This window comes from Apaloderma vittatum, unplaced genomic scaffold (assembly GCF_000703405.1).
Source record: "Apaloderma vittatum isolate BGI_N311 unplaced genomic scaffold, ASM70340v1 scaffold33442, whole genome shotgun sequence".
NCBI lineage: Eukaryota > Metazoa > Chordata > Aves > Trogoniformes > Trogonidae > Apaloderma > Apaloderma vittatum.
In genome coordinates this window covers 329-12494 of record NW_009704694.1, presented here as the reverse complement: position 1 = coordinate 12494, position 12166 = coordinate 329, and the positions used below count along the sequence as shown (strand labels likewise).

The 12166-nt window shown below is 56.2% G+C and overlaps 1 protein-coding gene across 1 annotated transcript in view; it reads left to right on the top strand.

Moving 5' to 3' along the window:
- Window positions 1–11872, top strand: part of LOC104270707 (calcium/calmodulin-dependent protein kinase type II subunit alpha) — a gene marked incomplete at both ends in the record, with an annotated part of 14014 nt that extends 2142 nt beyond the window's left edge. The window contains 10 exons of the mRNA XM_009865140.1: window positions 1508–1567; window positions 5452–5506; window positions 5828–5893; window positions 7300–7372; window positions 7716–7818; window positions 8354–8437; window positions 9014–9108; window positions 9531–9653; window positions 10422–10505; window positions 11830–11872. Coding sequence (XP_009863442.1) covers window positions 1508–1567; window positions 5452–5506; window positions 5828–5893; window positions 7300–7372; window positions 7716–7818; window positions 8354–8437; window positions 9014–9108; window positions 9531–9653; window positions 10422–10505; window positions 11830–11872 — 786 coding nt within the window. The remainder of the gene's footprint in view (window positions 1–1507; window positions 1568–5451; window positions 5507–5827; window positions 5894–7299; window positions 7373–7715; window positions 7819–8353; window positions 8438–9013; window positions 9109–9530; window positions 9654–10421; window positions 10506–11829) is intronic.
- Between the last annotated feature and the right edge of the window lie 294 nt (window positions 11873–12166).

The window sequence follows — 12166 nt, the reverse complement described above, 5'->3', positions numbered from 1 at the left end:
TTCCCCACAGAGCAGTGCTGGGATCCGCACCGTGCTCAGGGTTGCATTTGCTGCCATTTCTTGTGATCTCTGACCTCTTCTAAACAAGTGAAGGAGCTGGACACCAGAAATACCGGGCTTTCCCACCGGCTGTTTGGCCCCAGCCTCCAGGCTGCAGATGGGGAAACTGAGGCACACAGTGATGAGCAGTGACTCCCCTAAGATCGCTGTCAGGCTCAAGCACAGAGTGGGCACAGAGCAGCTACTCATTCCCCAGAGAAGTGCTTGCCCCACTGGTCAGACCCTCTATCCCGTCCCTGCCCTCCACCCCATGACAGATTTTGGTTGCAAAAAGCAACAGCCTAAACCCTGACATCTCCCCATTTCTTGTCCCACCCTGGGGAAGTTGTCCCCCATGGGGGGAAATGCCATGGGGAGCTGAAGGAGGCCACTGAGGCTTCCGTCGGCTCCCGCATCGCAGCGCAGGCTGCAAAGCTCATCCCAAGCCCTGGGGTGACTCTCCCATGCCGAGCCCCTTGGCCGCTGGCCAAGGGATACCTGGGGAAAGGCTCCAGTCCCTGCAGAGAAGGGGCTGTGTCAGCTTCACATCTCAGCGGTCGGAGACACCCAGGTTTGGTTGGATGCGGAGCGAGACTCTGGGGTGTGAACCTGCAAGGTAACAGCGACAGCGCTGAGAGACGAGCAGCCTTAATTATATTTTCCCTTCTCCTGGCTCCTGGGTTCCTGCTAACACGAAATGCCTCCAGACAAGGCACCTCCGTGCAAGGTGGCTGGGTCACGTATAAGGAGGCAGAAAAGCGCAGAGGCAGGGAAAAAGAAACAAAACTATGCAAAAATTTATTCTGGGCTCCCCCAGGGTGGAGGTTTTTTTTTCTCCTCTCAACTCGCTTTGCCCAGAGCTACACTGTCTTGTATCCCTGAGCCTGGCAAAAGCCAGGCAGAAGGACCTGTGCCTCCATTTGGAGATGGGCACCGGAGCAAAGCAAATTTTCAGAGCCAGAGTTTTGCGATGTAGGAGAGCAAAGACCCGATGTGAAACGACTGGGGGCGGAGAGGGGGAAGATAGCCCTGTTTCAGCTTGACATCACTTGCAGGTCGGCTCTATCTTTGGCTGTTCAAATTGTACCATTCGGGGCCAAAAATGTCCTTGCTGATAGCCTGTGCTTAGTGGAATATGAGAAAACTGAGCAGGCGTTGCTGGCAGAGAAAATCCAGGCAGCCCTGGGGTTTTTGGGAAGTGATGGGGACTCATTCAGCAAAGAGAAGGGAGAGAGGAGGGTGAGCAATCATCCAAAGCCCATGGTCTTGGTGCCTGTGAGCTTGGCTGGGGGCTGCATCCACGCTGAGATACTGTCCATCAGACCCCAATGCTGACTGTGTCCCCAAACCTGTTATTCTTTAGCAAAATAAAAAGGACAGGTTTGCTTCTTGCCAGGTGCACGGCCAGAGCTTAGAGTGAGTTATTCCCTTTCCCCAGACCCTAATGTAGGGCCATTGCCTCTTCCAGATCACCAGAAGCTGGAACGAGAAGCCCGGATCTGCCGTCTCCTGAAGCACCCCAACATCGGTAAGCGCACCCTGCTCCCCCACCGCCTGCCAGGCGAGGAGCCAGGCAAATCTGCCAGCGCCTCATGCTCAGCTCTGCTGCCCTTCTGCCTTCCTGCGTCCCCGGGGGGCTCCCTGTCCATGATTCAGCCCTGTCTGCAGCAGCACGGGCTGTTGATCTGCAGAACCACCCCTCCTCTTCCTCACGGGAGGCAGCATCTTCAAACGGGGTCATGGGAAGAGAGGTCTCCAGCGAGCATGGCGGATTGAAGTAGGTCCTACCTAACCCACTTGGCCATAGCTCCCTCAGGGAGAAGTGGGGCCCTGCAAGGGACTATTTTTACTCCTCTCCCTCCTCTCGGGTGCTGTATTCCTCTGCATGCTCCAAAAAGTGGCTGCAGCTCCAAGCAGCAGCAGCAGCGCAGGGCGTGTAGGAGGAGCGATGGCGGGGGGGAAGCGAAGACTTTCCCACCGACCGTCCATCTGAGAGTAGCCTCCTTCGGAAAAGCTGTTTCAGGAAAACTCCTGAGCCCCTGCAAAAGACAAAAATAGGCCAGAAGGAGAGAGAGAGAGAGGGGAGGGGAAAAAACTGCAGTAAAAAAAAAATAAAAAATCCCAAACCCCAGCCTTGAGAGTGATGCTGATGCAGGCTGTCAGGCCCCTGGCATTGTCCAGCAGCAGGAGCTGGGATGAACCCTCTCTCTCCTTCACTGCACCCCAGGATGTGCCAACCCCAGTGCGATCCTGCAGCTTTTGGAGAAGTATTTGCGGATAAGGTAGGAGATCTGCAGCCCTCACATCACACAGCCGGGAGGTTTCCCCTTTGGCTGAGCTCCTCCCTGGCCCCCTCGCTGCTCCCTGGATCCATCCTTGCCCAGGAACCACTGCAGCAGATCTAGGGAGCTGAACCCAGGGCCACTGGGACCAGCCATGTGGCTCCTGCCTCATAAATATTTCAGCTGGGAAGAAGCCTGTCAGCTTCCATCTGTCGTGGGCACACGGCAGGTCTCCCCCACATTGCCGGGGTGCCAGAACCCCCCCAGAATCTGTCTGCTGTCCTGCCTCTGGTTTCCAAAGATCTCAAAGATGCTGAAAGTTGTATTGGGCTGAAACCAGATGGGATGAGAGGAAGGGTTAAATATTCACAGCCTCAAGGAAATCAGAACAAAATGCGCACTGGACAGGAGCTGCCCTGCCAGGGGCAGCTTGTTGAGGACTCCATCCTTCCCCAGCCAGAGCAGCTGCCAAGGCCTTTCCTCTGTACCAAAATACACGTGGGGATTGCTGAGACCCAGAGGAAACACCCTGTAAATCCATGAATAGCAAGAAACGCTAAAGGAATCCAGGCTGGGAGGACTTGCAGGATGGTAGCTGGGCCATGCAGCTGGAGCTTCCCCAGCTCCCAGCCTGGTTCCAGCTTTTCCCTACTGCTGGCTTCCTCCCGTCTCTCTCCATCACTTTTCTGTGGGACTGGCAAGGTCTTGGAGGCCAGAAACACCTCAGCCCCACTGTGCCTCCTGCCCCCTCCCTGTGCCACTTTTCACTGTTTGGCCGCGACCTGCAGAACTAGCAGAGCTCAGAGCAACCCTTCTGCACCAAGCTGGAAAGAGTTAATGGCATGTGTTGCTAACGAGCCCAATCTCGATGCTATTTATACCCAGGAGGTTCTTCTCTACACCCCCACCCCACACCCTCACGCTCCCCATCGCCATGCTCCTGCTGCCTGGAAACTTGGGCTCGCAGCTTCCCTTGCATGCAGCACAAGCCGGGCTAATCACCCACCCCGGAGCTGGAACGAGCTGTGCCCCTGCCGACCAGCCCTGAGGAGAGGAAGAAGAGCCCCTGCTGCCATGGGAATGGAGAAAGGGGGGCAGAAAATCCTTTTCCACCCCTCCGTGGGAGAAGCACCCCAGCTCCTTGCAGTGGGAGGGGATCCCTCCATCCCCTGTGATCCCAGAGGAACCGACCTGTGCTTTGCACCGTGCCTGCAGGACACCCTTGCACAGAAAGCCATGCACGGGTGGTTGAGGGCAGGTCCGGGTCCCCAGAACCCCGCAGCACCTCCACGGCACCGGCCTCTGTGTTAGGCAGAGCTGCTGTTTCCAAAAGCTGCGAGTCCTTGCAGCGAAGTCGTGCTTTATCAGGAAAACTTTGGCTGCACCCAGTCCTGCAGTTTTAACTCCAGGTACTCGTTGCTTTCTGACCCTCAAGTCCCGAAGCTGTGCTCTGCTCCTGCCTTGGCTTTTGGCACTGAGCTGGAGTGGTTTGTCTGCCACAGCTCTTCCTGACCAGGATCAGGAACAGATACTTCCAGGACCAGGCTATATTTAGAGCAGCTGCTCCTTCTTAGACTTTCTTGGCTCCTGGTAGCCACAGGCACTGGGGCTTCCCCAAGCAGGGGCTGCATCTGGACCATCTGCTTGTGGTTAGGCGGGCTCTATCCACACCGAACTCACCTAATCCTCCTTCGAACACTTTGGCTTCTGCAGGATCCCAGGCACAATACTCTTAATCCCTCTTGGGCAAGATGAAACGGGAGGAAATGTGTTTCTTCCAGCAGAGGCAGGCGGAAAAGCTGGGATTATATGTCAGAGAAAAAAGCGGGAGCAGATACTGTTGTCAGAGCGCAGGGGATGCTGGTGGAGACCAGCAGTGGGGGCTGATAACCATGGAATAAGATAAAAAAATTGTGTTGATGGACAAGACCATGAGAGAGATTGAGAGGAAAGGTGCCATCGGGCTCAGCAGACCTCCTCTGCCCCTTGCCCTGGCTGGGGTGAGGTGAGGCTGCTGGCAGCTTGCTCTTAGCAGCAGCTGGATCTGCTCACTGAGCTGGGAGGGAGGGGTAGGACCAGCAAAGCGGTGATTGCTGGCCTGGGAGATCAGAACGGTGCAGTGCAGCATCCACACTGAGTGTCAGGGCTCCTTATCTGCCCTGGCTCAGACTCGAGTTTGGAGGGTGTTTCCATACGGAACGCGGCTGATTTAGCCGCGGTAAAATGAACTGGGAGCAGAAGTTCCCACAAAATCATTCACCAGAATGTTTCTCTTTCCTCCCTGGTTTTTAAAGATTTCAAAAACATTGAAAGCTGTGTCAGGCTGAAACCAGGTGGGCAGAGAGGAAGGGTTAGGTATTTACAGCCTCAACCAAATCAGAACAAAATGTGATGTGGGGGCCAGAGGATGCTGGACCAGGCCTTATTTATATGTCCAACCTGCTTCTGTGCTTGTCCCCTCGCTGCACATTTGCCTGCTAAGCTGTGAGCAGAGATCTAAGCCTGAACAACCAGAACCCAGAGGTGAGGTGGCACCTTCGCACCCAGCTGTACCTGGCAAGACGTGCCCGAGGGGAGATGGTGCCCCTCGGCGTGATGAGCGGAGCAAGGAGCCAGCCCCATGGGAGGAGATGGGGAGAGCGTTTCCACTGAAGCAATCTCAACCTGTGGTGATTCCTGGATCTCCCTGACCTGAGACCTCCCAAGGAGAAAAGGAAGATCATAAGCAGAATCAAAAAAGCTCTGTTGGTACTAGGGCTGGCAGCCCAGTGCCCTGGCACCTCTTCTGATGGGGCAGAGGTCTGTGCTGGGAACACCTGTGCCTCCAGCCTGCCCAGCACCCAAGATAGCCCAGAAGCTGCCCGGGACCTCGGCCAGGCACTAGTCCCAGGCAGTCCCTGATTTGGATGTGACCTTTGAGCCTTGCACTGCTGCCCAAGGCTGGGGCCATGGCTGGGGTCCCGTGCTGAGCACGGATCCCCTTGCCCTGCCAGCACAATAGTGAGAAGAGGAGGGATAGACCGTTTTGCCCTTCCCCAGCTCCTGTATGTGCCTGGAGGGGAGCAAGGGCATTGCTGGGGAGCAGGGTGGGAGCCAGGTGTACCCCATAACCCTTCTGTCTCTGCTGCAGTGAGGCTCCATGACAGCATCTCTGAAGAGGGCCACCACTACCTGATATTTGACCTGTGAGTAATCGTTAAATGCTTTTCTTAATCCACTAGAGGCTGCATGCTTCCATCCTGGGGCAACGTGCCCTGCCGCCCCCTGCCCCCTCACCAAGATTTCCCCCACCCTTCATCTCACCCAAGCCTTTCCCACAGGCTGGGTTTGAACCAAATGTGGGGGTCTCAAGCTGGGTAGGGGGCAAATCCCTGCCCTGTACCCCCGATGCTCCCCCCGTGTATGCAGCAGCATTTTTGGGGGGGGGTGCTGGAGCTGAGCGTGCTGTAAATCAATCCAGCTCCCTTGCATGCGTGCTGAGCGTGACTACCCCTGTTTTTTCGCAGGGTCACTGGCGGGGAGCTGTTTGAGGACATTGTGGCCAGGGAGTACTACAGCGAAGCGGATGCCAGGTGAGCACGGACACATGCCAGGCCACGGAGGGGACAGCAGTTGTCTCCTTCTCCCACGAGCTGCTCCCTCCCAGGTTCCTACATGTCTGGCTTTCTGCAGCATAAGCTCCTTCCGTGCTGGGAGGTGTTTTACAGCTGCTCCACAGCTCGTACTCATAAAACAGATGTGCAATGCAAAAAACAAAACCAAAAACACAAAACAAAAACCACACCAGAAAGCTCTTTTTAACTCACTCGGCTCCTGTGACAAGAAGTGCCTGTGTTTCCAGAGGGCTGGTCCCTGCCTCAAACCAGGCAGCTGCCAGCCATTGCTCTGGGACTGATGGCACAACCCACATCTGACTGCCCATGAAAGGAGCAAGGCATTGGGGCTGCCTGCATGGGGGGACTGGGGCTCCCCAGGCTGGCCGGGATGAAGCCCAGTCTCAGGCTGGTGTCCGAACCAGCAGCATGATAGCACCGACACCCCGCAGTCCTCACCCTTTCCCCTTGCAGCTTCGTTTTTGTTACAGTCATTTGCAAGCGTTTCTCTGGCATTTACCACTTGAAAGCACTAAGGAGGCGCAGACAAGACAGGCTGGGTGGGAGGATGTGCTGGAGCTCCGCTCCCTCCCACGCTCCCGCTGGCACTTTCCAGGTACCCTGCAGCAGAGGCGGGGGGCTGAGCACCATTTCAGCCACTCCTTTAGTCCTTGCAGCTTGGCCAGGACACAGCATTAGCCTCGTTTTTTTTTGGAGGGGACACGATTTGGCCCTCTCCAGTCTCCAGATATCACTGTGTCTCTTGGCACAGCTTGTACTAATGTCCAAGGGGGTGATAAGCTCCACGCTAGCTCCGTCTGCATGGAAATAGCCTTTATTTCTAGGCAGAAAGCAATTTCATTTAATGGGCTGCCTGCACTGAATCCACTTACAACCCATCCACTTATTAGTGTCATACAAATAAAATAAAATACATATAAATAAAGACCTTCTGCCTTGCACACAGCTGTTCTGGAGCAGAAGTGATCATTGCCTCAGTCTTTTTCCCTTCCTTTCTCATGCATGCAGCAGAGCCGGGGTTTAATGAGCTAGATATAAAGTGAACAGATGCAGGATCACTGCTCTCCAGCTACCCCCTCCCCAGTGTTGCTTTTGTCGGGGCCCCATGGGCTCAGTCTTAGCCCCCCATGCTCCTGCTCTCTGCAACTGGGTGCCCAGCAGCTTTGGTGGGGTCTTACTGGGTTACAGCTGCTCTTCATGGGCGCGTGGCTTTCAGTGGAAGGAGACGCTAAGCCGTGCTGCAGGACTGCTGGTGCGAAGCATGATGGGGAGAGGAGTGGTGAGGCGAAATGCAGCCAGGTAGAAGTGTTAAGGGATCTCTGCCTCAATGGACACTTCTGTGAGCTTTCTCCTCTCTCCCACAGCCACTGCATCCAGCAGATCCTGGAGGCTGTCCTGCACTGCCACCAGATGGGGGTGGTCCACCGTGATCTGAAGGTAAGAGCTGCCGGTGGGAGGACTTGAGGGCCCCATCTGCGATGCAAAACCCTGTGGAGCAAAGCCCAGCGTCCTCCAGGGCGGCTGAAGCTGTGGGGAGGAACACGATGCGGGGCTTCTGGAGAGCCACAGAGCAAAGACCTGCTCTGAGGTGAAACAACACAAGGGAGAGGGCAGGTCCTTGTAGTCTGTGGTCCTCTAAGGATCTGGGGACACAGAGCAGTTGGGGAGCACATCCAGTGCCCTGACCTTCCTCCATGCTGTGCTGGGAAGCTCCCCCACCCCAACAACAGAGCCCCTTGGGGGGCTTTCACTCCTCTTCAACCCCTGTCTCCTCCTGTAGCCTGAGAACCTGCTGCTGGCATCCAAGCTGAAGGGGGCTGCCGTCAAGCTGGCTGACTTTGGCCTTGCCATCGAGGTGGAGGGGGATCAGCAAGCGTGGTTTGGTGAGTAGGGCTCACCTGAGGTCACACATCCTCCAGCCCTCGTTGGCGTGTTTGGTCAGGGGGGGCTCCAGCAGGGACACACATCCCCAGGACCTGAACCCCGGGTTATGGGAGCCCCCCAGCAACACCAGCCTGGGAGGCACAGGGAGTGAGGAGGTTGATGGCTCCAGCTGTGCCCCTGGAAACAGCCCAGTATTGATGCAGGGCACGGACAAACAGCCCCACAGGGACTTGGTGAGTCACCAAGATGTCATGGTGAGCTGGACAAGCCAGCAACAGGGACGGACCCTGGGGAAGCAGAGCCTCTTCCAAGTGCTGGAGGTGCACGTCAGAGCACTCCATCATTCTGCACCATCCTGGGGCTGGCTGCTGCTACTGGCAGAAAGCCCTGGGGTTTGCTGTGCCCCCAGGAAGCACAGAGGTTCCTGGAGGCAGGGTGCCTGTCCCACTGGGTCGGCATGTGCCCGGCGCTGCCAGTGAGCTCTGCGGGGATGGGGGCTGCGTGCTGCTGGGTGTGATGGGCTCTCTGTCCCAGGTTTCGCTGGTACTCCAGGATATCTCTCCCCTGAGGTGCTCCGAAAGGACCCTTATGGCAAAGCTGTGGACCTGTGGGCTTGTGGTGAGTCAGATCGGGGCTGAAATGCCAGGAGCGCGCTGGGCTGGGCTGGGTGGAATGACTCAGGGTGTTCATCCAGCATGTCCTGAGTCACAGTTGCTGCGCACATCTCAGGGAGGTCAGGGCGAAGGATCTACCCAAGAGGTGGCACATTACCCTGAGCTGTCCCCAGAGACTTCCAGTGGCACCCTCCTCTGAAGGATCAGCACCCTTGCTGTGCACCCAAAGCCGCAAGCAGGGGAGATGCTGGCTCTCTTGCCCTGCAGTGCAATGCAGCCATAGAGAAGCCTTTGTCCACCCATGATGGGGAGGAGGCATCATCCAGCTGTGCAAGAACACCCAGCCTGAGGCTGTGCATGGTGGCTGCCAGAGCCATGTACATCCCCAGCTGCTGATCACGTCAGCCTGGAGCTGGACCCACCAGCGAGGCTTTTGCTTTTCAATGAGGGAGCAAATCCTCCTGTTTCTCTAATTTCTCAGTTTCTCTTGCTTGAGTTGGGCCAGTCCCCAGGCTGAGTCTGCTCGCACCTCCAGCAATGAGCTCTCTCCCACTGATCCCACGTCTCCTCTCCTGGGCAGGCGTCATCCTCTACATCCTGCTGGTCGGGTACCCGCCCTTTTGGGATGAAGACCAGCACCGACTCTACCAGCAGATCAAGGCTGGGGCTTATGATGTGAGTGGGTTTGTCTTGCTCACCCCCCTTTCATGGTTCCCTTTCTCTCCCGCTGTCCCTGCTTTGCAATCTGCTGCTTCTGAAGATCAACCAGGGCAAAGTCAGATAGGCAGGAGCAAGTTTCTTCCCTCAGCACTGGTCACAAAGTTTTGACCAAGCTGCTGTGCCCAGGTGGACACACTGGTGTGTTTCAGGTCCACTTTGCAGGACAGATATGTCTTGTCCTGGGCTTTCCTCCTTTCTCCCTCCACCCCTGCTCTCCAGTTTTCTAGCTGGCAGCTCCTTCCAGTTGCTACAGCCTCTCCAACCTGTCCCATGGGCAGGAGCAAAGGGCTTCAGGATAACCAACCCAAGTGCAAAGGAGCTTCTGCTCCTTCCATTCCTCCCTGCAATCCCTCACCCCAGTCCCTTTGCTTTGGCAGTTCCCCTCCCCTGAATGGGACACGGTCACTCCGGAAGCGAAAGATCTCATCAACAAGATGTTGACCATAAACCCGTCCAAGCGCATCACGGCAGCGGAGGCTCTGAAGCACCCCTGGATATCGGTGAGTCAGGTGGCACTCCCAGCATTCCAGCCCCGATGGCGTCAAAGGTCTAGAGATGTGGGGAGTTCGCAAGGGGAGAAGGTCTCACTGGGGACCACATATTATCAATCATGCTGTCCATCTCTTTTCTCTGTCCTGGGGAGATGGTTTCCTTCCATGGTTCCTCCCAGAGCCGCCTTTTCCCTGAGGCAGAGAAAATCCCGGAATGCATGTGCAAACCACACGTCCTGAGGGAGCTGGTGATGGGAGGGACACAGATGTTCCCAGTCCCTGTGGGGACAGACTGGTTTCTCCATGTCACACTGCACTGGGGGGCCTTTCCTCAGGGATGGTGGGAACAGGCTTGTGTTTATCCATCCATACACCCCAGCAGCAACCCCCCCCTCCCCTTGCTCACCCCACTGCTCTGGCTGCTGGTTCTCACTCTGAATCAGCTCCTAAGGGCAGGAGGAGTCCATAGGCTTGACCCTGGGACGCCATGTCATGTGCAAACCCTGAGCACACTGCTAAGCGTGGCCACTCAGTTGAGGAGTTACTCAAAGGGGCAGCTGGCTTTTCCTGCAGCCTCCCCCTCCCACTGCCAGAGAGGATCATGCTGACTCCAGAGCTTGGATCTCCTGCAGTTCTATCTGTGGCTGCTGTTCTAGGCGGCTCTGGCACGTGTATCGGCTGCAGGAGACAGCACACGTGTGCATGCGTGTGAGAGCTGGTCCGAGGGAGCCCCTTTCCACTCAGTGCCTGCTCTGATCTGGATTTCTCTCCTCCCAGCACCGTGCCACTGTGGCATCATGCATGCACAGGCAGGAGACAGTGGACTGTCTGAAGAAGTTCAATGCCCGGAGGAAGCTGAAGGTAATTCTCCAAGCCGGCTGCAAAATTACATGATCAGGTCATTGGTGGGTTTGTTCCTCATGTGGGAAAGGATGGGGTGGTGTCCCTGGGTCAGCGGTATGGGGGTGATGGACGTTTGGCGATCCCCATTGTGATGAAGGGAAAAGAGACCAAGTTGGGTGGTGGCTGCATCTGGCTGGGGTTCCCAGGCGCTTGGAGGAAAGCTGTGGTGAAGGAAAGCACCGAGTCATGCAGCTGCCCTGGACACTGGAGCGAGGACCTTCCCTCTGGAGTGTGTGTTAAGAAAGCTCCTCTTTGGGGCAGGGCGCGGATCCAAGAGGCACAGTGAGACCCCTTTGCCTGATCACTGAGCTGCTTTGCAGCCAAGGAACAAAGTGATCCTTAGACAGGCAGAAAGCTCTGGCTCACCCGCACCAGCAGTCCCACGCGCTCTCTTTTTTTTTTCAGCCTGGACCCCCTCTGAAATCACCATCTCCGCAGGCTTTCCTGTTGAGCTGGAGCACCTCCCTGCAGCACCCACCTCCCGGGTGCTGGGCAGGGGCTCTGGAAATGACAATGGCTTTTCCAGAGCAGGAGATGCGGAGTGGGACGGCGCTGCTCTGTGCCACAGCCAGAGCCATCGGCGCTCCAGGCCTGAACACGATGTGGCACGGAGCAGTGCAGCTGCAGGCTGCTAACAAGATTATCAAGAAAAGAAACTGGCTATAAACTATTATTACTTTTCAGCTAGACAAGTAATCAAATTAGTTCAGGCATATGCTTCAAAATAGTAATCCATTACTGTAGGCAATTAGTCCAAAGTAATCTCATTATATGCTGAGAGCAACTAGTTAGTAGAGTCAGCTGGAAAAGGGGAAGCATTTTTATGAACGTTATTTTGTGGTAGTGATCTTTGCGTTGCTCCCATGAAAAATCCCTGCCCTGCTGGCGCAGCAGTAATTACAATTAAATCCGGTTCCGCTCCCGGTGGCTCCCCTTGCTGTCAGCTGCCAGCCCCGGTCAGTCAAGTCATGCTACATCTAGGGCAGAATAAGACCAAAATGCACCCCAAGGATATTTAATATCCCTTTAATCTTGGAGAGAAGACAGTTTTGGAGAATGCAACCCAATGCCCTGGTGCTGGGGGTATGGTGTCAGGTACCGGGGGCTGCTTTTGATGGCAGGAGGAGAATGTCAGCCTGTGGGCCAGTTTCCTTCCAGTGAGGTGGCCTGGTGGACAGGTGACAAGCAGGGCTTTCCTCCTTGAGGGATGGGTGGGGAGCAGCAGGGGTGCGGAGGGCCGGGGCCCAGCGCTCCCTTTCCTTCTGCCTTCTGTATCTTTCAGGGAGCCATCCTCACCACCATGCTGGCCACCAGGAACTTCTCCGGTAGGTGCCGACTCTGGGGCTCGTCTCCTTGACGTACAGGGTGCCCAGGACAAATCCTTAGGGTCCCTGGAGAGGCGGCTTTGGGTGTCGCAGGGGTGCTGAGGTTACAGTCTGATGCCTCTGGGGGTGCATGGCCCAGGGTGGTGGTCCAGGCCAGGTCAACGGGCACCTCCAGGCTGGCTGTTGGCTTGGGATGCAAGACAAAAGGTGTCTGGCTGAGGCACAGTGGTCCCCAGTGTTTTGAGTCTTTGAGTTTCTTATGGTCCCTGGAGAGGCGGCTTTGGGTGTCGCAGG